Source organism: Antedon mediterranea, chromosome 8 (genome assembly GCF_964355755.1).
Source record: "Antedon mediterranea chromosome 8, ecAntMedi1.1, whole genome shotgun sequence".
Taxonomy (NCBI): Eukaryota; Metazoa; Echinodermata; class Crinoidea; order Comatulida; family Antedonidae; genus Antedon; species Antedon mediterranea.
The window spans coordinates 7,035,077-7,055,629 of NC_092677.1; the positions used below are offsets into that span (position 1 = coordinate 7,035,077).

Consider the following 20,553-nt stretch of genomic DNA (forward strand, 5'->3'; position numbering starts at 1 on the left):
TCTATTTTTCTAGTGGATATTGAAATATAATAGTGTATGCATGTACAGTAAATATTATTGATAGTGTCATCATCACCATGGTCATATTCATATATGGTAAAATTCGTAGTCCCAGATGTGAATGATCATTGAACACAAAGGCAAATAATAAACGCAAAGGCAATATTTTTGAAAATTTTTTAAATCTTATATTTAAGCATTTGATATAATATGAGACATAATAATATATATCATTCTGGTTATAAAATATAATATATAGTTATAAAATCCAATGGTTTTGCAGTAATATTGATAAGTAGTTGATTCTGTATAATATTGCACTTGATTAGTGTTTGCAGCATAACAATGCAGAGAGGAATCTGTGGCGTGAAGTATTGTGAACAAGATCATCATTTGCCGCAAGATCAGTGACGTCATTGGCACTGGCGTCATTGGCACTGGCATCATTGGTACAGGCATCATTAGCACTGGGGTCTGTGCTGTCGATTTCTTCACCGGTAGTATCCTGGATTTCCTCTGTCAGTGTTGTTCTGTGGCGACCGATATTACGGATGCCTCTTCTAAGTCTGCGGAAAAGCCGTCTGAAAATACCTGCTCGTGGTACATCTGTAGAATTCTGGTTAGCAGGGACATCACCAGCTAAATTGTCTGTAAGGAATAAATGCAATGTTTGTTTTTAATAATATAGTACTATTTGTATTAGTAATTAAAAAAACATAATACAATGCATGTTTAATTTTATGTAATAAAATAAATCACCTTCGCTTTGCTTGCATGTTGGAACAGCGTTTGCAGAGACATACTGTCTGACTGCATTGATGTCAACCTCAACATCAGGGATGGTGTCGTCAATTTCAACATCAAGGATAGTGTTGTCAATCTTGCCATCGGAGAGGGTGTCATCAATCTTTATATCAGAGACAGTGTTGTCAATCTTGGCATTTGAGACGGTGTGGTTAATTATGGCATCGGAGAGGGGGTCATCAATCTTGGACAAAGTGTCGTCAATATCAATTTCAGAGATGGTGTTGTCAATCAAGGTGTTGGTTACATCGACAGTCTTCATGCTGGTTGAGATAATGCTGGAGATGTACTCATTCACAGCATTTTTGTCAATGCCATTGGTGATATCATTGGAAGTGGTGATGTTTTCTGAGATTACAAAATCCTTTGGGACGACTTCGCTAACTTTATCCCTATTGATGATGGCAAGGCTATTAGGGACGACATCTCCAATGTAATCCTTCACTTTTGTAGTGACTGCGACGGCATCTTGGGTACTATCGTCAAGGAGCATGTTATTGTCAAAGACTTCAATAATGGCTGCAGCTGCTGCCTTGGTGCTAACATCCAGGTCACTGACCTTTCTTATGCTTTCTACATCTTGCACATGATTCTTAATATCTTCAGAACCACTGATGCATTGAGGTTCATCAATAATGTCATTCAAGTCTGTAAAATGCAAACATTGTGTCACATTTTGTACATTATTACATTCATGTAGGGTTTAAAAAAAACTTGTGAAAATAATAGAAATTGATTGATTGATTGTAATAAGTACCTGAAAGTGCATCATAGAATATCTCATCCTCATCGTCGCTCCAATAATCCAATCCATTGTTGTCCTGCATAAAGTTCTGGGTCATATTTTTCACAGATGCACCGCTTGTTTCGGTGTTGCCAAGGAGTTTCGCCCAGCCGATTATTTTGGGTGGCTTTTTCAACTTGTCTTCTTTTACAATATTGCCATCACCTTGGATTGAATGCGCCATCTTTTTTTCATTTTTCTTCGCTGGTTTTGGTGCAACTGGTGGCTTAATTTGGTGAAACTTGTCCTCTTTTACAATATTGTCATCACCTTGGTTTGAATGCGCCATCTTTTTTACACTAGATTGATTGTAATAAGTACCTGAAAGTGCATCATAAAATATCTCATCCTCATCATCGCTCTCATCACCAGCAAGTGATGGTTTTGACTTATTCAGCATATATTCAACCTTTTTCTCAACAAAACTATCTATCATATTTCGAGTTGATTTTCGTGGAACTGGGATGCCTTGAACATGAGAAGCCTGTAAAATTAAACGATGAATATGGGTATAATTAAAGCAACTTGCAGTACTAAAAAATGTCCATGTTCTTCTTGGGAAAGAATCGTTAGTTGTTTACCACACAACAATTGAATTACATTACACTATGTAAAATTACTTGTAAAATGTATATAAAATTCACAAAACAGTCAAATGAGGCATTAAAAAATCAACTTTAGGATATGGCTACCACCAGTTGAGAAAAATCATGCTGATTGTGAGAGATGTAGTAAATCCTGTGAATAACAAACAAAAAAAGAAATAGCACTATTGTATGTCCGTACAGTTACCTGTCTATTGTTGTCCTGCATAAAGTTCTGTGTCATATTTTTCACAGATGCACCTCTTGTTTTGGTGTTGCCAAGGAGTTTTGCCCAGCCGATTATTTTGGGTGGCTTTTTCAACTTGTCCTCGTTTACAACATCACCTTGAATTGAATGTGCCATCTTTTTTACACTTTTCTTTGCTGGTTTTGGTGCAGCTGGTGGCTTAATCTGATGAGACTTGTCCTCTTTTACAATATTGCCATCACCTTGGATTGAATGCGCCATCTTTTTTACACTTTTCTTTGATGGTTTTGGTGCAACTGGTGGCTTAATCTGATGAGACTTGTCATCTTTTACAATATTGCCATCACCTTGGATTGAATGCGCCATCTTTTTTACACTTTTCTTTGATGGTTTTGGTGCAACTGGTGGCTTAATCTGATGAGACTTGTCCTCTTTTACAATATTGTCATCACCTTGGGTTGAATGTGCCATCTTGTTTACACTTTTCTTTGCTGGTTTTGGTGCAACTGGTGGCTTAATCTGATGAGACTTGTCCTCGTTTACAATATTGACATCATCTTGGATTGAATGCGCCATCTTTTTTACACTCTTCTTTGCTGGTTTTGGTGCAACTGGTGGCTTAATCTGATGAGACTTGTCCTCTTTTACAATATTGTCATCGTCTTGGATTGAATGCGCCATCTTTTTTACACTTTTCTTTGCTGGTTTTGGTGCAACTGGTGGCTTAATCTGATGAAACTTGTCCTCTTTTACAATTTCATCACCTTGGCTTGAATGCGCCATCTTTTTTACACTCTTCTTTGCTGGTTTTGGTGCAACTGGTGGCTTAATCCTGTGCCGAGGACGTTCAACCTTTGGGTTAACTGCCAAATCATTGATGCTGTTCTTTGTAGCATCGTCTCCTTGTGCCTTTGTCTTCCCACTGAAACACGATATTGGTTTTAGTCCTTGGATGACAGGCCCGAACGTTTCGTTGACAATTATGCCTGAAAATATTACAAAAGAAGTACACTGTAAAGCTACCTAGAAAATGTATCTTCTGGCCACACACAATTAATATAGGTATATCCTAATGTAGTAATGGGTGAATATTTCCACAGTGAAGAAATTGATCGTGTCCACAAAAAAAATGTCATTCATTTCAACTATTATTTCTATTTATATAAAAAGTTTCTAAATGATTTATCCACTCACCACGGTTCGTTGGAACCCTTTCCATTGTTTGTACGCAATAGCTTAATTAAATTGATAATAATTACTAAGATAATTCAGAATTTATCGCTCAGTATTTCATACACAGTTGATATATCAAGCTGTAGATGATTTGTGTTGTTACGTTGCTATAGCTATAATTGTGCTGGATACCTAGCGCGCAATTATGCTACCATGCGACGCGATGAACGCGTTACGCGGTAATTAAGTAGGCCTTCTATTTACATGTAACCTTGCCACACTCTGTTGTGTGATGATACGGCGAAGATCTCATGAAAGATAATAGGCCCTAGGCCTATGTCATATTGGGTGGATTTGAAGGTAAGTAATGGTCTACTTTTAAAGCTTCGTTAATCGTTATCTATTATCATAGATATTGTATCTATTGGCCTAAAGACCCGCTTAAAGATAGCAATCATACCGATTGCTCCGTTTTTTTAAAAGTTCCCGCCCTCTTTCGAGCGATCTTGCCAGCACGTGCATCCTCTCTCTGCACAAGCCTGCAGTGTTTTGTTTTGATCGCCTCGATTTATAAAACAATTAAACAATGGATCACGAAGTCAAGAACATGATAGCTAGATTATGTATAAATCACTACGAGCAAGGTTTGCCCAAACGAGGAAAGCCTCAAGCTAATCGTGAATGGACTATTTTAGCTGGAATTGTTCAGGCTAGGCCTAGGCATAGGCCATGCAGGCCCAATCTCCCTAATCCGACGAGATGCATTCGGCAGACACAGAGTGTACAACAAGGTAAGAGAACGGCTTGGACATTGTAGTGTTGTGCATGTTTGTAGTGAGTGTAATGTAAACAAACCTGACAACTTTGTACTTGTTTGCAGATGCAAAGAGAGAGCTGAGTCTCAACTCCCCCACCCCCATAATAATAATATACATTTAGGCAGATCCTTAGGAAAAGTCAACACCCCCCCCCCCCCCAATTATGAAATATAGATCTGCTACCACTGATATAGATTCTTTTCTATGTTATGGTGTAGAACTTTACAAGGGATTGGTATATGAAGTTGTTGCCCTTGGCACTGGTTCTAAATGTGTTGGGCGTGATAAACTTAGCAAATCTGGCAAGTATCTTTTTAATCATTAATCTGTAATAAAGCCAAAATGTTTGTATTTTTTAGTATATAACAATTTATGAGTGTAAAAGCTCCAGTTCTATTTATTAGTATTACATACAAATGTAAGCCATCTCAAGAAGGGTTAGTTGTGGTCAAGTATCAATGACAAATGGAATAATTCTTTTATTTTGAGCCCTATACTATAACGCCAAAAGTGTTAAAGCTTACATATTGGTGCTAAAGCTAAGTGATATATAAGCTCATCATCAGTTGCTTGTTTCAACTGTAATAAAGACTAACTTTCTGTTTATATTTACTGTATATCAGGTGATGTAATTCATGATTACCATTCAGAGGTTGTTACTAGACGAGCATTTTTGAGGTAAGCCTACAGTACTATAACTATAATATTTTAATTACTCATTCTTAATAACTGTACGTAGCCTAGTGCACCTACGTTAGGCCTATATCTATATTTCAAAGGTGAAGAATAGGTTCATTCATCACTATTAATACATGACTTGCATTTCAGAGGTTTTGTCAAGGTGGTAATTTATGCATTGTTTACAGCTTTTGATTGTTTTTGTCACCTGCTATTAACAAAACCTCTGTTCGGGATGCGATTTTTTTTTTCGTACATAAGTTGGGGACCCCCTCATGAAACGTCACAAAATAAACATGAATAATTCATCAGTTAAATTTGTTGTTCCGTGTGCACCCAAGCGTATAGCAACAAGAAGTGATTACACGCACAACTAAACTGCGATACGATTCTTTCTACAGTAGGCCTAGGATTCTAGGTCAATTCACGTGATTGCCTTCGCGCACTCTTCTTCACACACACCACTATGCAAAATGTGTCGAGGCTAATCGACAGCTAGGCAAGACATTAAACTAAGTAGTAATTGGACATAGCCCAAAGAAAGCTTAGACCCACAAGAATAAAAAATGTGTATAATTTGTGTAGGCCTACTGTAATTTTTTAATTCTGCTATTTTATTATCAAACAATATGCATGTACTCAAAGGAACTTTAAAAATGCGCGTATATGAACACATGAGATGGGAAGATTAGACCCACGAGAATAAAAAATGTATTTTTGTGTAATGTTTATTGTTTAATTTTGCTGACTTATTACTCGGACTGTGTCATAACTAACACACACACCTCACACACACCATGGAGTAAACTCCATGCACACACCCACACTACTAGAATAGAAATGGGTTTAGAGACTAATAATTAGGCCTAATAGTATTAATAGAAACTATAGTTTTAACACGTAATTCTTTAGTAATAAATTATATTAAAAACACCATAAACTAAAGGCTGATTATTTCGACAATCCACACAAAACGTTGCTATTCTTTTATGAAATCCCACGCGGCAACAACCACAGCGGAGATTAGGCCTAGAATCGTACCGCACTTGTGTAATCACTTCTTGTTGCTATACGCTTGGGTGCACACGGAACAAGAAAATTTAACTGATGAATTATTCATGTTTATTTTGTGACGTTTCATGAGGGGGTCCCCAACTTATGTACGAAAAAAAAAATCGCGTTCGGGATGGGATACCTTTAGTAAAAATACTTACATACCCGACACGTTACTGTTTGGAATTTACTATTTAAAGATGTATTGTCCTTTTGACTAATTCCAAAAAGAATAAAAAATAACAGATTTCAAAAAAAGGTGGGTCATTCTGAAGTATCATAATAGTTATTACGTACCTATCACCAAAAATTTGTCGAAAAAAAAAATCATTTAACTAAAATACAGACGTTTTTTTGTTAAAAAAATAACTTTGACTTCCAGTCAAAGTTTTCGATCAAAACATATCCCATAATGAAACGCGCTTGTTTGGCTACTCTGTATGCATAATCATAAACTTTCTCGTGATCTGTGTGAAAATACCTTCTCAACCGTGACGAGTTGTAAACAATCCTAATTAGCATATGCGTACTCGTGGTTTGAAATCTTTGTTTACTTTCGCTCGCGACGATTTTTCAGACGAAATGTAATCCAACTAATTTACCTGTTAATTACGTAAACTTGTTGGTTTTGGCTCAAATTTTCGACTTAAAGTGAATAACTTTAATATTACTTTGATATGGCCAATTTAAATTTAGAACATTTTGACCTTCATTTTTTTGTGTTTCAAGGGACAATACATCTTTAACTATGTTTATTATTTATATAATATATATATATAAAAGTAGACATTTTGTTTTCGTGTTGCTATTACAGGTATTTATATCATCAAATAAAGAAGAGCATTCTAAAAGAAGAAAGCATTTTCTGTGATATCAATACCAATGGAGAATTCCAGTTAAAACCAGATGTGACATTCCACTTTTTTACCAGCCAAACACCTTGTGAGTGTATTTAGGCTAAGCGAGAACAACTTTCACTTGTAAATCCCCTATCTATTTGAAGTGAATGTTTATAATAAATATAAATAAAACATAAACATTCTTTTTTTCACTTCTGTGAAAACAGCCCACTTTTATTCTTCATTGTTCACAATCCCATTACTGTAACATACAATACATCATGTGTTATATGTCATTTATTTAATTTTGTTTTTTTACATAACACAATTTCTACTTAGTATCATTAGCTAATTGTACTATATATCATCAGCTAATTGTATTATATAATATTTATAATAGGTTATATCATTTTTCCATTAGTCATTAGCCTATTTTTCTAGTTAACTAATCAATAGCATACAAATATTTTAGAACCATTATTTCCCTTTTTCTTTTGACAGAAATCCTGTATTTTAATTTTGTTTGTGTTTTGTGGGAGTATCCACTCTTTATATTGGTGTTTTCATATTTACATGTTTTAATCAAACAATTGTTTTTTCCTTCAAAGGTGGTGATGCTTCAATTTTTGATACAGCAGATAGTGATAGTATACAGACAACACATGATCCAATGCCCAACTTTGAACGGAGTAATATAGAGCAAAGTTCCTGCCATAAATGTCTCCCTTTAAATTGTAAGTTTATGGAGGCATGTACAAGTACTGAATGTAGTAATAGACTTGGAGACAACTGTGATGCCAACGTTAGGAGTCGTAAAAGAAAAGCATCACCTGTACGCTGCGAATTGAAGTCAGCCAAAATCTGCTCATCAGAAGTTGTTTCAAATACTGATGAAGATCAAGAAACTACTGATGAAATCAGTTTAACCAAAGAGCAATGTGAAAGTATTGGTTTTGGTGAAAACAAGAGGTTTGAAGATCATCGAACTGGGGCCAAATGTGTGCCAGGAGACACTCAAGATCCCAAAGATTCCAGTGGTTACCATGCCGTTGGGGTTCTGCGCCTGAAGCCAGGCAGAGGAAGTCGGAGTCTCTCAATGAGCTGTAGTGACAAGTTTGCCAAGTGGAACATTCTTGGTTGTCAGGGAGCACTCCTCTCTCACTTCCTCTCTCATCCGATAAAGTTCAAGAGCATTGTTATTGGAAAATGTAACTTCAACGAAGAGGCTGCAAAAAGAGCCTTGCTGAAAAGAATCGATGGTATTCATGAAAAACTAAGTTTTGCAGTACATGATAGTGTTTCTATATATCATTCTAATGTTGAATTTAAACATTCAAAAGAGTACATCGTACAGAATCATATTAAGGCTCTTGGTAAAATGTCACCATGTGGATCAGGTATGAACAGATGTTCTTTTTAAGCATCAATTTATCAAAATATTTCAAGCCAAGTCATTTTAATTATTAAAATGTGTATATATTTATATTAAGTTATGATTAATTTAATTGCAACGTCTTACATATTTCCAGCTATTGTCTGGTCAGCAGTTCCCGATTGTCCACTTGAAGTCTCTGTAAAGGGAATCAAACAAGGTGTTACAACCAAGGATGTAGATCAAAGAAATGCAAGGTAGAAATTTGATATGATTTGTGTATCAGAATTCTACGCCATAATGTAATTTGCAGATAGTACTTTGACTAATTAAAACTTATTTTATAAATAGTACTAGTAGGCCTAATTTACATCATTGTCATCATGTAATAATAGTTTGTCTGTCACATCAGCACAGAATACAATTAATAATACAAAAACATTTTAACCAACATTTCTTGCCTCTAACAGGTGTAACATATGCAAATCAAAGTTATTTGAAACCTTCAAGGAAATCGTCGCTCTCATTAAATCAGAGAATCTTCCAAATAGTTTAAAGTAAGTTTTATGTTACCTTCATTTTGTAATTAATATGTATCAGAATGTACCAACTTTTTGTTTGCAAACTTGGATTTTTCTTGAGTTTCTTTGTATAGTTTCCTTGTATGTACAATTCTACAAACTTTTTTCCTGCAGTTTGCTGAAGTCAATTGACCTACAAACTTTTCTTGACAAATTCCTTGCTTTGCTCCAGTTTGCTAACAAAAGTTTGTCATTGTAGACTAGTATAAGAAGAAGTCTATGTTACATAACCTTTTGCTTGCTATGATAACATCCATTGTACTCGTTTTTTTGTTATTTTCCCTAGAAGCAACACACTGAATACATATTGGGACTACAAGCAAGCATGTGTAAAATATCAAGATTCTTGGAAGAGGTTTTTGGAATACTTTCCCACCTGGATAAGGACACCTATTGAGTATTCTCAGTTCTCATAGGAATGTGATATTTTATCTTTTAGTGTACGTGAATTCTGTAATCCGATTGGTCAATATGTATGAAATATAATTCCGTATTACGCCCATTTACTCAGTCAAGCGGATCAGAAGGGTAATATATCCCGTATTACCTGTTTGATGTTTCTACGCGTGCGTTGTTTATGTATTGTATTTTTATCGTTAAGCGTATGCGTAGCTGTGATTTCAACCATCGAATATGACACAAAATACTGTATATATTTGGGGTTTTTTTTCTTTGTTTCTTGTCTAATTGCTTATATGTGTACACTAAGAGATATAATCGTTGCACCCTGCAACGTAGGTATTTCCCATTTGGCCTGAATAATGGCAAAGGTTGAACCTTGAGTGTGGCTCTTTAGAACGCTCGGCAATCCGGACAACTGATAGAGTTGCATATAAACTTAATTATATTTTTAATATAGCCTACAGTGGTCTGAAATTATAGACAACTGATAGATGGACGAGTTGCAAATAAACTTAATTACATTTTGAATATACAGTGGTCTCAATTTATAGACTAAAATTTGATGAGTGGAGATACGAAAACTTAATTTTAGAAAGTCTGTCAGAAGTGGGATTCGAACCCACGCCTCCATTCGGAGACCAGAATACCCGTTTGCCTGAATAGTGGCAAGGTTAAACCTTGAGTCTGGCGCCTTAGACCGCTCGGCCATCCTGACAACTGATATCTGAATGAGTTGCAAATAAACTTAATTACATTTTGAATATACAGTGGTCTGAAATTATAGACTAAAATTTGATTAGTGGAGATATATGGTACGAAAAATTAATTTTAAAAAGTCTGTCAGAAGTTGGATTTGTACCCACGCCTCCATTCGGAGACCAGAATACCCTTTTGCCTGAATAGTGGCAAGGTTGAACCTTGAGTCTGGCGCCTTAGACCGCTCGGCCATCCTGACAACTGATAGATGGACGAGTTGCAAATAAATTTAATTATGTTTTGAATATACAGTGGTCTCAATTTATAGACTAAAATTTGATGAGTGGAGATATAAAGTACGAAAACTTAATTTTAGAAAGTCTGTCAGATGTGGGATTCGAACCCACGCCTCCATTCGGAGACCAGAGTACCCGTTTGCCTGAATAGTGGCAAGGTTAAACCTTGAGTCTGGTGCCTTAGACCGCTCGGCCATCCTGACAACTGATATCTGAATGAGTTGCAAATAAACTTAATTACATTTTGAATATACAGTGGTCTCAAATTATAGACTAACCTTTTTTATGAGTGAAGATATGAAAACTTAATTTTAAAAAGTCTGTCAGAAGTGGGTTTCGAACCCACGCCTCCATTCGGAGACCAGAATACCCTTTTACCTGAATAGTGGCAAGGTTGAACCTTGAGTCTGCCGCCTTAGACCATCCTGACAACTGATAGCTGAACGAGTTGCAAATAAACTTAATTATATTTTGAATATACAGTGGTCTCAAATTATAGAGTAACCTCTTTTATGAGTGAAGATATGAAAACTTAATTTTAAAAAGTCTGTCAGAAGTGGGATTCGAACCCACGCCTCCATTCGGAGACCAGAATACCCTTTTGCCTGAATAGTAGCAAGGTTGAACCTTGAGTCTGGCGCCTTAGACCGCTCGGCCATCCTGACAACTGATATCTGAACGAGTTGCAAATAAACTTAATTATATTTTGAATATACAGTGGTCTAAAATTATAGACTAAAATTTTATGAATGAAGATATAAAGTACGAAAACTTAATTTAAAAAAGTCTGTCAGAAGTGGGATTCGAACCCACGCCTCCATTCGGAGACCAGAATACCCGTTTGCCTGAATAGTGGCAAGGTTAAACCTTGAGTCTGGCGCCTTAGACCGCTCGGCCATCCTGACAACTGATATCTGAATGAGTTGCAAATAAACTTAATTACATTTTGAATATACACAGTGGTCTGAAATTATAGACAAAAATTTGATGAGTGAAGATATAAGGTACGAGAACTTAATTTTAAAAAGTCTGTCAGAAGTGGAATTCGAACCCACGCCTCCATTCGGAGACCAGAATACCCTTTTACCTGAATAGTGGCAAGGTTGAACCTTGAGTCTGGCGCCTTAGACCGCTCGGCCATCCTGACAACTGATATCTGAACGAGTTGCAAATAAACTTAATTATATTTTGAATATACAGTGGTCTAAAATTATAGACAAAAATTTGATGAGTGAAGATATAAATTACGAAAACTTAATTTTAGAAAGTCTGTCAGAAGTGGGATTCAAACCTACGCCTCCATTAGGAGACCAGAATATCCTTTTTTCTGAAAAATGGCAAGGTTAAACCTTGAGTCTGGCGCCTTAGACCGCTCGACCATCCTGGCAACTGATAGATGGACGAGTTGCAAATAAACTTAATTACATTTTGAATATACAGTGGTTTGAAATTATAGACTAACATTTGATGAGTGAAGATATAAAGTAGGAAAACTTAATTTTAAAAAGTCTGTCAGAAGTGGTATTCAAACCCACCCCTCCATTCGGAGACCAGAATACCATTTTGCCTGAATAGTGGCGAGGTTGAACCTTGAGTCTGCCGCCTTAGACCATCCTGACAACTGATAGCTGAACGAGTTGCAAATAAACTTCATTATATTTTGAATATACAGTGGTCTCAAATTATAGACTAACCTTTTTTATGAGTGAAGATATGAAAACTTAATTTTTAAAAGTCTGTCAGAAGTGGGATTCGAACCCACGCCTCCATTCGGAGACCAGAATACCCTTTTGCCTGAATAGTGGCAAGGTTGAACCTTGAGTCTGGCGCCTTAGACCGCTCGGCCATCCTGACAACTGATAGATGGACGAGTTGCAAATAAATTTAATTATGTTTTGAATATACAGTGGTCTCAATTTATAGACTAAAATTTGATGAGTGGAGATATAAAGTACGAAAACTTAATTTTAGAAAGTCTGTCAGAAGTGGGATTCGAACCCACGCCTCCATTCGGAGACCAGAATACCCGTTTGCCTGAATAGTGGCAAGGTTGAACCTTGAGTCTGGCGCCTTAGACCGCTCGGCCATCCTGACAACTGATAGATGGACGAGTTGCAAATAAACTTAATTATGTTTTGAATATAAAGTGGTCTCAATTTATAGACTAAAATTTGATGAGTGAAGATATAAAGTACGAAAACTTAATTTTAGAAAGTCTGTCAGAAGTGGGATTCGAACCCACGCCTCCATTCGGAGACCAGAATACCCGTTTGCCTGAATAGTGGCAAGGTTAAACCTTGAGTCTGGCGCCTTAGACCGCTCGGCCATCCTGACAACTGATATCTGAACGAGTTGCAAATAAATTTAATTATATTTTGAATATACAGTGGTCTAAAATTATAGACTAAAATTTGATGAGTGAAGATATAAAGTACGAAAACTTAATTTAAAAAAGCCTGTCAGAAGTGGGATTCGAACCCACGCCTCCATTCGGAGACCAGAATACCCTTTTGCCTGAATAGTGGCAAGGTTGAACCTTGAGTCTGCCGCCTTAGACCATCCTGACAACTGATAGCTGAACGAGTTGCAAATAAACTTCATTATATTTTGAATATACAGTGGTCTCAAATTATAGACTAACCTTTTTTATGAGTGAAGATATGAAAACTTAATTTTAAAAAGTCTGTCAGAAGTGGGATTCGAACCGACGCCTCCATTCGGAGACCAGAATACCCTTTTGCCTGAATAGTGGCAAGGTTGAACCTTGAGTCTGGCGCCTTAGACCGCTCGGCCATCCTGACAACTGATAGATGGACGAGTTGCAAATAAATTTAATTATGTTTTGAATATACAGTGGTCTCAATTTATAGACTAAAATTTGATGAGTGAAGATATAAAGTACGAAAACTTAATTTTAGAAACTCTGTCAGAAGTGGGATTCAAACCTACGCCTCCATTAGGAGACCAGAATATCCTTTTTTCTGAAAAATGGCAAGGTTAAACCTTGAGTCTGGCGCCTTAGACCGCTCGACCATCCTGGCAACTGATAGATGGACGAGTTGCAAATAAACTTAATTACATTTTGAATATACAGTGGTTTGAAATTATAGACAAAAATTTGATGAGTGGAGATATAAGGTACGAGAACTTAATTTTAAAAAGTCTGTCAGAAGTGGGATTCGAACCCACGCCTCCATTCGGAGACCAGAATACCCTTTTGCCTGAATAGTTGCAAGGTTGAACCTTGAGTCTGGCGCCTTAGACCGCTCGGCCATCCTGACAACTGATAGATGGACGAGTTGCAAATAAATTTAATTATGTTTTGAATATACAGTGGTCTCAATTTATAGACTAAAATTTGATGAGTGGAGATATAAAGTACGAAAACTTAATTTTAGAAAGTCTGTCAGATGTGGGATTCGAACCCACGCCTCCATTCGGAGACCAGAGTACCCGTTTGCCTGAATAGTGGCAAGGTTAAACCTTGAGTCTGGTGCCTTAGACCGCTCGGCCATCCTGACAACTGATATCTGAATGAGTTGCAAATAAACTTAATTACATTTTGAATATACAGTGGTCTCAAATTATAGACTAACCTTTTTTATGAGTGAAGATATGAAAACTTAATTTTAAAAAGTCTGTCAGAAGTGGGTTTCGAACCCACGCCTCCATTCGGAGACCAGAATACCCTTTTACCTGAATAGTGGCAAGGTTGAACCTTGAGTCTGCCGCCTTAGACCATCCTGACAACTGATAGCTGAACGAGTTGCAAATAAACTTAATTATATTTTGAATATACAGTGGTCTCAAATTATAGAGTAACCTCTTTTATGAGTGAAGATATGAAAACTTAATTTTAAAAAGTCTGTCAGAAGTGGGATTCGAACCCACGCCTCCATTCGGAGACCAGAATACCCTTTTGCCTGAATAGTAGCAAGGTTGAACCTTGAGTCTGGCGCCTTAGACCGCTCGGCCATCCTGACAACTGATATCTGAACGAGTTGCAAATAAACTTAATTATATTTTGAATATACAGTGGTCTAAAATTATAGACTAAAATTTTATGAATGAAGATATAAAGTACGAAAACTTAATTTAAAAAAGTCTGTCAGAAGTGGGATTCGAACCCACGCCTCCATTCGGAGACCAGAATACCCGTTTGCCTGAATAGTGGCAAGGTTAAACCTTGAGTCTGGCGCCTTAGACCGCTCGGCCATCCTGACAACTGATATCTGAATGAGTTGCAAATAAACTTAATTACATTTTGAATATACACAGTGGTCTGAAATTATAGACAAAAATTTGATGAGTGAAGATATAAGGTACGAGAACTTAATTTTAAAAAGTCTGTCAGAAGTGGAATTCGAACCCACGCCTCCATTCGGAGACCAGAATACCCTTTTACCTGAATAGTGGCAAGGTTGAACCTTGAGTCTGGCGCCTTAGACCGCTCGGCCATCCTGACAACTGATATCTGAACGAGTTGCAAATAAACTTAATTATATTTTGAATATACAGTGGTCTAAAATTATAGACAAAAATTTGATGAGTGAAGATATAAATTACGAAAACTTAATTTTAGAAAGTCTGTCAGAAGTGGGATTCAAACCTACGCCTCCATTAGGAGACCAGAATATCCTTTTTTCTGAAAAATGGCAAGGTTAAACCTTGAGTCTGGCGCCTTAGACCGCTCGACCATCCTGGCAACTGATAGATGGACGAGTTGCAAATAAACTTAATTACATTTTGAATATACAGTGGTTTGAAATTATAGACTAACATTTGATGAGTGAAGATATAAAGTAGGAAAACTTAATTTTAAAAAGTCTGTCAGAAGTGGTATTCAAACCCACCCCTCCATTCGGAGACCAGAATACCATTTTGCCTGAATAGTGGCGAGGTTGAACCTTGAGTCTGCCGCCTTAGACCATCCTGACAACTGATAGCTGAACGAGTTGCAAATAAACTTCATTATATTTTGAATATACAGTGGTCTCAAATTATAGACTAACCTTTTTTATGAGTGAAGATATGAAAACTTAATTTTTAAAAGTCTGTCAGAAGTGGGATTCGAACCCACGCCTCCATTCGGAGACCAGAATACCCTTTTGCCTGAATAGTGGCAAGGTTGAACCTTGAGTCTGGCGCCTTAGACCGCTCGGCCATCCTGACAACTGATAGATGGACGAGTTGCAAATAAATTTAATTATGTTTTGAATATACAGTGGTCTCAATTTATAGACTAAAATTTGATGAGTGGAGATATAAAGTACGAAAACTTAATTTTAGAAAGTCTGTCAGAAGTGGGATTCGAACCCACGCCTCCATTCGGAGACCAGAATACCCGTTTGCCTGAATAGTGGCAAGGTTGAACCTTGAGTCTGGCGCCTTAGACCGCTCGGCCATCCTGACAACTGATAGATGGACGAGTTGCAAATAAACTTAATTATGTTTTGAATATAAAGTGGTCTCAATTTATAGACTAAAATTTGATGAGTGAAGATATAAAGTACGAAAACTTAATTTTAGAAAGTCTGTCAGAAGTGGGATTCGAACCCACGCCTCCATTCGGAGACCAGAATACCCGTTTGCCTGAATAGTGGCAAGGTTAAACCTTGAGTCTGGCGCCTTAGACCGCTCGGCCATCCTGACAACTGATATCTGAACGAGTTGCAAATAAATTTAATTATATTTTGAATATACAGTGGTCTAAAATTATAGACTAAAATTTGATGAGTGAAGATATAAAGTACGAAAACTTAATTTAAAAAAGCCTGTCAGAAGTGGGATTCGAACCCACGCCTCCATTCGGAGACCAGAATACCCTTTTGCCTGAATAGTGGCAAGGTTGAACCTTGAGTCTGCCGCCTTAGACCATCCTGACAACTGATAGCTGAACGAGTTGCAAATAAACTTCATTATATTTTGAATATACAGTGGTCTCAAATTATAGACTAACCTTTTTTATGAGTGAAGATATGAAAACTTAATTTTAAAAAGTCTGTCAGAAGTGGGATTCGAACCCACGCCTCCATTCGGAGACCAGAATACCCTTTTGCCTGAATAGTGGCAAGGTTGAACCTTGAGTCTGGCGCCTTAGACCGCTCGGCCATCCTGACAACTGATAGATGGACGAGTTGCAAATAAATTTAATTATGTTTTGAATATACAGTGGTCTCAATTTATAGACTAAAATTTGATGAGTGAAGATATAAAGTACGAAAACTTAATTTTAGAAACTCTGTCAGAAGTGGGATTCAAACCTACGCCTCCATTAGGAGACCAGAATATCCTTTTTTCTGAAAAATGGCAAGGTTAAACCTTGAGTCTGGCGCCTTAGACCGCTCGACCATCCTGGCAACTGATAGATGGACGAGTTGCAAATAAACTTAATTACATTTTGAATATACAGTGGTTTGAAATTATAGACAAAAATTTGATGAGTGGAGATATAAGGTACGAGAACTTAATTTTAAAAAGTCTGTCAGAAGTGGAATTCGAACCCACGCCTCCATTCGGAGACCAGAATACCCTTTTACCTGAATAGTGGCAAGGTTGAACCTTGAGTCTGGCGCCTTAGACCGCTCGGCCATCCTGACAACTGATATCTGAACGAGTTGCAAATAAACTTAATTATATTTTGAATATACAGTGGTCTAAAATTATAGACTAAAATTTGATGAGTGAAGATATAAATTACGAAAACTTAATTTTAGAAAGTCTGTCAGAAGTGGGATTCAAACCTACGCCTCCATTAGGAGACCAGAATATCCTTTTTTCTGAAAAATGGCAAGGTTAAACCTTGAGTCTGGCGCCTTAGACCGCTCGACCATCCTGGCAACTGATAGATGGACGAGTTGCAAATAAACTTAATTACATTTTGAATATACAGTGGTTTGAAATTATAGACTAACATTTGATGAGTGAAGATATAAAGTAGGAAAACTTAATTTTAAAAAGTCTGTCAGAAGTGGTATTCAAACCCACCCCTCCATTCGGAGACCAGAATACCCTTTTGCTTGAATAGTGGCGAGGTTGAACCTTGAGTCTGCCGCCTTAGACCATCCTGACAACTGATAGCTGATCGAGTTGCAAATAAACTTCATTATATTTTGAATATACAGTGGTCTCAAATTATAGACTAACCTTTTTTATGAGTGAAGATATGAAAACTTAATTTTAAAAAGTCTGTCAGAAGTGGGATTCGAACCCACGCCTCCATTCGGAGACCAGAATACCCGTTTGCCTGAATAGTGGCAAGGTTAAACCTTGAGTCTGGCGCCTTAGACCGCTCGACCATCCTGACAACTGATATCTGAATGAGTTGCAAATAAACTTAATTACATTTTGAATATACACAGTGGTCTGAAATTATAGACAAAAATTTAATGAGTGAAGATATAAAGTACAAAAACTTAATTTTAAAAAGTCTGTCAGAAGTGGGATTCGAACCCACGCCTCCATTCGGAGACCAGAATACCCTTTTGCCTGAATAGTGGCAAGGTTGAACCTTGAGTCTGGCGCCTTAGACCGCTCGGCCATCCTGACAACTGATATCTGAACGAGTTGCAAATAAATTTAATTATATTTTGAATATACAGTGGTCTAAAATTATAGACTAAAATTTGATGAGTGAAGATATAAGGTACGAAAACTTAATTTAAAAAAGCCTGTCAGAAGTGGGATTCGAACCCACGCCTCCATTCGGAGACCAGAATACCCTTTTGCCTGAATAGTGGCAAGGTTGAACCTTGAGTCTGGCGCCTTAGACCGCTCGGCCATCCTGACAACTGATAGATGGACGAGTTGCAAATAAACTTAATTATATTTTGAATATACAGTGGTCTAAAATTATAGACTAAAATTTGATGAGTGGAGATATAAAGTACGAAAACTTAATTTTAAAAAGTCTGTCAGAAGTGGGATTCGAACCCACGCCTCCATTCGGAGACCAGAATACCCTTTTGCCTGAATAGTGGCAAGGTTGAACCTTGAGTCTGGCGCCTTAGACCGCTCGGCCATCCTGACAACTGATAGATGCACGAGTTGCAAATAAACTTAATTATATTTGGAATATACAGTGGTCTCAAATTATAGACTAACATTTGATGAGTGAAGATATAAAGTACAAAAACTTAAGTTTAAAAAGTCTGTCAGAAGTGGGATTCGAACCCACGCCTCCATTCGGAGACCAGAATACCCTTTTGCCTGAATAGTGGCAAGGTTGAACCTTGAGTCTGGCGCCTTAGACCGCTCGGCCATCCTGACAACTGATATCTGAACGAGTTGCAAATAAATTTAATTATATTTTGAATATACAGTGGTCTAAAATTATAGACTAAAATTTGATGAGTGAAGATATAAAGTACGAAAACTTAATTTAAAAAAGCCTGTCAGAAGTGGGATTCGAACCCACGCCTCCATTCGGAGACCAGAATACCCTTTTGCCTGAATAGTGGCAAGGTTGAACCTTGAGTCTGCCGCCTTAGACCATCCTGACAACTGATAGCTGAACGAGTTGCAAATAAACTTCATTATATTTTGAATATACAGTGGTCTCAAATTATAGACTAACCTTTTTTATGAGTGAAGATATGAAAACTTAATTTTAAAAAGTCTGTCAGAAGTGGGATTCGAACCCACGCCTCCATTCGGAGACCAGAATACCCTTTTGCCTGAATAGTTGCAAGGTTGAACCTTGAGTCTGGCGCCTTAGACCGCTCGGCCATCCTGACAACTGATAGATGGACGAGTTGCAAATAAATTTAATTATGTTTTGAATATACAGTGGTCTCAATTTATAGACTAAAATTTGATGAGTGAAGATATAAAGTACGAAAACTTAATTTTAGAAACTCTGTCAGAAGTGGGATTCAAACCTACGCCTCCATTAGGAGACCAGAATATCCTTTTTTCTGAAAAATGGCAAGGTTAAACCTTGAGTCTGGCGCCTTAGACCGCTCGACCATCCTGGCAACTGATAGATGGACGAGTTGCAAATAAACTTAATTACATTTTGAATATACAGTGGTTTGAAATTATAGACAAAAATTTGATGAGTGGAGATATAAGGTACGAGAACTTAATTTTAAAAAGTCTGTCAGAAGTGGAATTCGAACCCACGCCTCCATTCGGAGACCAGAATACCCTTTTACCTGAATAGTGGCAAGGTTGAACCTTGAGTCTGGCGCCTTAGACCGCTCGGCCATCCTGACAACTGATATCTGAACGAGTTGCAAATAAACTTAATTATATTTTGAATATACAGTGGTCTAAAATTATAGACTAAAATTTGATGAGTGAAGATATAAATTACGAAAACTTAATTTTAGAAAGTCTGTCAGAAGTGGGATTCAAACCTACGCCTCCATTAGGAGACCAGAATATCCTTTTTTCTGAAAAATGGCAAGGTTAAACCTTGAGTCTGGCGCCTTAGACCGCTCGACCATCCTGGCAACTGATAGATGGACGAGTTGCAAATAAACTTAATTACATTTTGAATATACAGTGGTTTGAAATTATAGACTAACATTTGATGAGTGAAGATATAAAGTAGGAAAACTTAATTTTAAAAAGTCTGTCAGAAGTGGTATTCAAACCCACCCCTCCATTCGGAGACCAGAATACCCTTTTGCCTGAATAGTGGCGAGGTTGAACCTTGAGTCTGCCGCCTTAGACCATCCTGACAACTGATAGCTGAACGAGTTGCAAATAAACTTCATTATATTTTGAATATACAGTGGTCTCAAATTATAGACTAACCTTTTTTATGAGTGAAGATATGAAAACTTAATTTTAAAAAGTCTGTCAGAAGTGGGATTCGAACCCACGCCTCCATTCGGAGACCAGAATACCCTTTTGCCTGAATAGTGGCAAGGTTGAACCTTGAGTCTGGCGCCTTAGACCGCTCGGCCATCCTGACAACTGATAGATGGACGAGTTGCAAATAAATTAAATTATGTTTTGAATATACAGTGGTCTCAATTTATAGACCAAAATTTGATGAGTGGAGATATAAAGTACGAAAACTTAATTTTAGAAAGTCTGTCAGAAGTGGGATTCGAACCCACGCCTCCATTCGGAGACCAGAATACCCGTTTGCCTGAATAGTGGCAAGGTTAAACCTTGAGTCTGGCGCCTTAGACCGCTCGACCATCCTGACAACTGATAGCTGAACGAGTTGCAAATAAACTTCATTATATTTTGAATATACAGTGGTCTCAAATTATAGACTAACCTTTTTTATGAGTGAAGATATGAAAACT

The 20,553-nt window shown here is 37.2% G+C and overlaps 2 protein-coding genes and 28 non-coding genes across 30 annotated transcripts; 1 reads left to right on the forward strand and 29 right to left on the reverse strand.

Moving 5' to 3' along the window:
- Positions 1-5: 5 nt before the first annotated feature.
- LOC140057501 (uncharacterized) lies at positions 6-3,964 on the reverse strand. Its single transcript, XM_072103191.1, has 5 exons — positions 3,575-3,964; positions 2,381-3,366; positions 1,562-2,072; positions 760-1,452; positions 6-648 (listed from the first exon to the last, which is right to left on the reverse strand). Exons 1-5 carry the CDS (start codon positions 3,597-3,599, stop codon positions 326-328), a joined length of 2,538 nt encoding a protein of 845 aa, XP_071959292.1. The 5' UTR covers positions 3,600-3,964; the 3' UTR covers positions 6-325.
- A 33-nt stretch (positions 3,965-3,997) lies between these two features.
- Positions 3,998-9,824, forward strand: LOC140057503 (tRNA-specific adenosine deaminase 1-like). The gene is made up of 8 exons (XM_072103196.1): positions 3,998-4,344; positions 4,590-4,673; positions 4,995-5,049; positions 6,917-7,044; positions 7,550-8,338; positions 8,471-8,570; positions 8,784-8,870; positions 9,181-9,824. The coding sequence occupies exons 1-8, from the start codon at positions 4,140-4,142 to the stop codon at positions 9,308-9,310; spliced, it is 1,578 nt and encodes a 525-aa protein (XP_071959297.1). The 5' UTR covers positions 3,998-4,139; the 3' UTR covers positions 9,311-9,824.
- A 70-nt stretch (positions 9,825-9,894) lies between these two features.
- On the reverse strand, positions 9,895-10,011 carry Trnal-caa (transfer RNA leucine (anticodon CAA)). Its single transcript has 2 exons — positions 9,974-10,011; positions 9,895-9,940 (listed from the first exon to the last, which is right to left on the reverse strand). It is a non-coding gene; the product is annotated as a tRNA-Leu (tRNA).
- A 363-nt stretch (positions 10,012-10,374) lies between these two features.
- Trnal-caa (transfer RNA leucine (anticodon CAA)) lies at positions 10,375-10,491 on the reverse strand. Its single transcript has 2 exons — positions 10,454-10,491; positions 10,375-10,420 (listed from the first exon to the last, which is right to left on the reverse strand). It is a non-coding gene; the product is annotated as a tRNA-Leu (tRNA).
- A 345-nt stretch (positions 10,492-10,836) lies between these two features.
- Positions 10,837-10,953, reverse strand: Trnal-caa (transfer RNA leucine (anticodon CAA)). Its single transcript has 2 exons — positions 10,916-10,953; positions 10,837-10,882 (listed from the first exon to the last, which is right to left on the reverse strand). It is a non-coding gene; the product is annotated as a tRNA-Leu (tRNA).
- A 123-nt stretch (positions 10,954-11,076) lies between these two features.
- Positions 11,077-11,193, reverse strand: Trnal-caa (transfer RNA leucine (anticodon CAA)). The gene is made up of 2 exons: positions 11,156-11,193; positions 11,077-11,122 (listed from the first exon to the last, which is right to left on the reverse strand). It is a non-coding gene; the product is annotated as a tRNA-Leu (tRNA).
- A 125-nt stretch (positions 11,194-11,318) lies between these two features.
- On the reverse strand, positions 11,319-11,435 carry Trnal-caa (transfer RNA leucine (anticodon CAA)). The gene is made up of 2 exons: positions 11,398-11,435; positions 11,319-11,364 (listed from the first exon to the last, which is right to left on the reverse strand). It is a non-coding gene; the product is annotated as a tRNA-Leu (tRNA).
- A 590-nt stretch (positions 11,436-12,025) lies between these two features.
- Positions 12,026-12,142, reverse strand: Trnal-caa (transfer RNA leucine (anticodon CAA)). Its single transcript has 2 exons — positions 12,105-12,142; positions 12,026-12,071 (listed from the first exon to the last, which is right to left on the reverse strand). It is a non-coding gene; the product is annotated as a tRNA-Leu (tRNA).
- Positions 12,143-12,265: 123 nt separating this feature from the next.
- Positions 12,266-12,382, reverse strand: Trnal-caa (transfer RNA leucine (anticodon CAA)). The gene is made up of 2 exons: positions 12,345-12,382; positions 12,266-12,311 (listed from the first exon to the last, which is right to left on the reverse strand). It is a non-coding gene; the product is annotated as a tRNA-Leu (tRNA).
- Positions 12,383-12,505: 123 nt separating this feature from the next.
- Positions 12,506-12,622, reverse strand: Trnal-caa (transfer RNA leucine (anticodon CAA)). The gene is made up of 2 exons: positions 12,585-12,622; positions 12,506-12,551 (listed from the first exon to the last, which is right to left on the reverse strand). It is a non-coding gene; the product is annotated as a tRNA-Leu (tRNA).
- Positions 12,623-12,972: 350 nt separating this feature from the next.
- On the reverse strand, positions 12,973-13,089 carry Trnal-caa (transfer RNA leucine (anticodon CAA)). The gene is made up of 2 exons: positions 13,052-13,089; positions 12,973-13,018 (listed from the first exon to the last, which is right to left on the reverse strand). It is a non-coding gene; the product is annotated as a tRNA-Leu (tRNA).
- Positions 13,090-13,452: 363 nt separating this feature from the next.
- On the reverse strand, positions 13,453-13,569 carry Trnal-caa (transfer RNA leucine (anticodon CAA)). The gene is made up of 2 exons: positions 13,532-13,569; positions 13,453-13,498 (listed from the first exon to the last, which is right to left on the reverse strand). It is a non-coding gene; the product is annotated as a tRNA-Leu (tRNA).
- Positions 13,570-13,692: 123 nt separating this feature from the next.
- On the reverse strand, positions 13,693-13,809 carry Trnal-caa (transfer RNA leucine (anticodon CAA)). Its single transcript has 2 exons — positions 13,772-13,809; positions 13,693-13,738 (listed from the first exon to the last, which is right to left on the reverse strand). It is a non-coding gene; the product is annotated as a tRNA-Leu (tRNA).
- A 345-nt stretch (positions 13,810-14,154) lies between these two features.
- Trnal-caa (transfer RNA leucine (anticodon CAA)) lies at positions 14,155-14,271 on the reverse strand. The gene is made up of 2 exons: positions 14,234-14,271; positions 14,155-14,200 (listed from the first exon to the last, which is right to left on the reverse strand). It is a non-coding gene; the product is annotated as a tRNA-Leu (tRNA).
- A 123-nt stretch (positions 14,272-14,394) lies between these two features.
- Positions 14,395-14,511, reverse strand: Trnal-caa (transfer RNA leucine (anticodon CAA)). The gene is made up of 2 exons: positions 14,474-14,511; positions 14,395-14,440 (listed from the first exon to the last, which is right to left on the reverse strand). It is a non-coding gene; the product is annotated as a tRNA-Leu (tRNA).
- Positions 14,512-14,636: 125 nt separating this feature from the next.
- On the reverse strand, positions 14,637-14,753 carry Trnal-caa (transfer RNA leucine (anticodon CAA)). The gene is made up of 2 exons: positions 14,716-14,753; positions 14,637-14,682 (listed from the first exon to the last, which is right to left on the reverse strand). It is a non-coding gene; the product is annotated as a tRNA-Leu (tRNA).
- Positions 14,754-15,343: 590 nt separating this feature from the next.
- Positions 15,344-15,460, reverse strand: Trnal-caa (transfer RNA leucine (anticodon CAA)). The gene is made up of 2 exons: positions 15,423-15,460; positions 15,344-15,389 (listed from the first exon to the last, which is right to left on the reverse strand). It is a non-coding gene; the product is annotated as a tRNA-Leu (tRNA).
- A 123-nt stretch (positions 15,461-15,583) lies between these two features.
- On the reverse strand, positions 15,584-15,700 carry Trnal-caa (transfer RNA leucine (anticodon CAA)). Its single transcript has 2 exons — positions 15,663-15,700; positions 15,584-15,629 (listed from the first exon to the last, which is right to left on the reverse strand). It is a non-coding gene; the product is annotated as a tRNA-Leu (tRNA).
- Positions 15,701-15,823: 123 nt separating this feature from the next.
- On the reverse strand, positions 15,824-15,940 carry Trnal-caa (transfer RNA leucine (anticodon CAA)). The gene is made up of 2 exons: positions 15,903-15,940; positions 15,824-15,869 (listed from the first exon to the last, which is right to left on the reverse strand). It is a non-coding gene; the product is annotated as a tRNA-Leu (tRNA).
- A 350-nt stretch (positions 15,941-16,290) lies between these two features.
- Trnal-caa (transfer RNA leucine (anticodon CAA)) lies at positions 16,291-16,407 on the reverse strand. The gene is made up of 2 exons: positions 16,370-16,407; positions 16,291-16,336 (listed from the first exon to the last, which is right to left on the reverse strand). It is a non-coding gene; the product is annotated as a tRNA-Leu (tRNA).
- A 363-nt stretch (positions 16,408-16,770) lies between these two features.
- On the reverse strand, positions 16,771-16,887 carry Trnal-caa (transfer RNA leucine (anticodon CAA)). Its single transcript has 2 exons — positions 16,850-16,887; positions 16,771-16,816 (listed from the first exon to the last, which is right to left on the reverse strand). It is a non-coding gene; the product is annotated as a tRNA-Leu (tRNA).
- Positions 16,888-17,477: 590 nt separating this feature from the next.
- Positions 17,478-17,594, reverse strand: Trnal-caa (transfer RNA leucine (anticodon CAA)). Its single transcript has 2 exons — positions 17,557-17,594; positions 17,478-17,523 (listed from the first exon to the last, which is right to left on the reverse strand). It is a non-coding gene; the product is annotated as a tRNA-Leu (tRNA).
- A 125-nt stretch (positions 17,595-17,719) lies between these two features.
- Trnal-caa (transfer RNA leucine (anticodon CAA)) lies at positions 17,720-17,836 on the reverse strand. The gene is made up of 2 exons: positions 17,799-17,836; positions 17,720-17,765 (listed from the first exon to the last, which is right to left on the reverse strand). It is a non-coding gene; the product is annotated as a tRNA-Leu (tRNA).
- A 123-nt stretch (positions 17,837-17,959) lies between these two features.
- Trnal-caa (transfer RNA leucine (anticodon CAA)) lies at positions 17,960-18,076 on the reverse strand. Its single transcript has 2 exons — positions 18,039-18,076; positions 17,960-18,005 (listed from the first exon to the last, which is right to left on the reverse strand). It is a non-coding gene; the product is annotated as a tRNA-Leu (tRNA).
- A 123-nt stretch (positions 18,077-18,199) lies between these two features.
- Trnal-caa (transfer RNA leucine (anticodon CAA)) lies at positions 18,200-18,316 on the reverse strand. Its single transcript has 2 exons — positions 18,279-18,316; positions 18,200-18,245 (listed from the first exon to the last, which is right to left on the reverse strand). It is a non-coding gene; the product is annotated as a tRNA-Leu (tRNA).
- Positions 18,317-18,439: 123 nt separating this feature from the next.
- On the reverse strand, positions 18,440-18,556 carry Trnal-caa (transfer RNA leucine (anticodon CAA)). The gene is made up of 2 exons: positions 18,519-18,556; positions 18,440-18,485 (listed from the first exon to the last, which is right to left on the reverse strand). It is a non-coding gene; the product is annotated as a tRNA-Leu (tRNA).
- A 350-nt stretch (positions 18,557-18,906) lies between these two features.
- On the reverse strand, positions 18,907-19,023 carry Trnal-caa (transfer RNA leucine (anticodon CAA)). Its single transcript has 2 exons — positions 18,986-19,023; positions 18,907-18,952 (listed from the first exon to the last, which is right to left on the reverse strand). It is a non-coding gene; the product is annotated as a tRNA-Leu (tRNA).
- Positions 19,024-19,386: 363 nt separating this feature from the next.
- On the reverse strand, positions 19,387-19,503 carry Trnal-caa (transfer RNA leucine (anticodon CAA)). Its single transcript has 2 exons — positions 19,466-19,503; positions 19,387-19,432 (listed from the first exon to the last, which is right to left on the reverse strand). It is a non-coding gene; the product is annotated as a tRNA-Leu (tRNA).
- Positions 19,504-20,093: 590 nt separating this feature from the next.
- On the reverse strand, positions 20,094-20,210 carry Trnal-caa (transfer RNA leucine (anticodon CAA)). Its single transcript has 2 exons — positions 20,173-20,210; positions 20,094-20,139 (listed from the first exon to the last, which is right to left on the reverse strand). It is a non-coding gene; the product is annotated as a tRNA-Leu (tRNA).
- A 123-nt stretch (positions 20,211-20,333) lies between these two features.
- On the reverse strand, positions 20,334-20,450 carry Trnal-caa (transfer RNA leucine (anticodon CAA)). The gene is made up of 2 exons: positions 20,413-20,450; positions 20,334-20,379 (listed from the first exon to the last, which is right to left on the reverse strand). It is a non-coding gene; the product is annotated as a tRNA-Leu (tRNA).
- Positions 20,451-20,553: the final 103 nt, after the last annotated feature.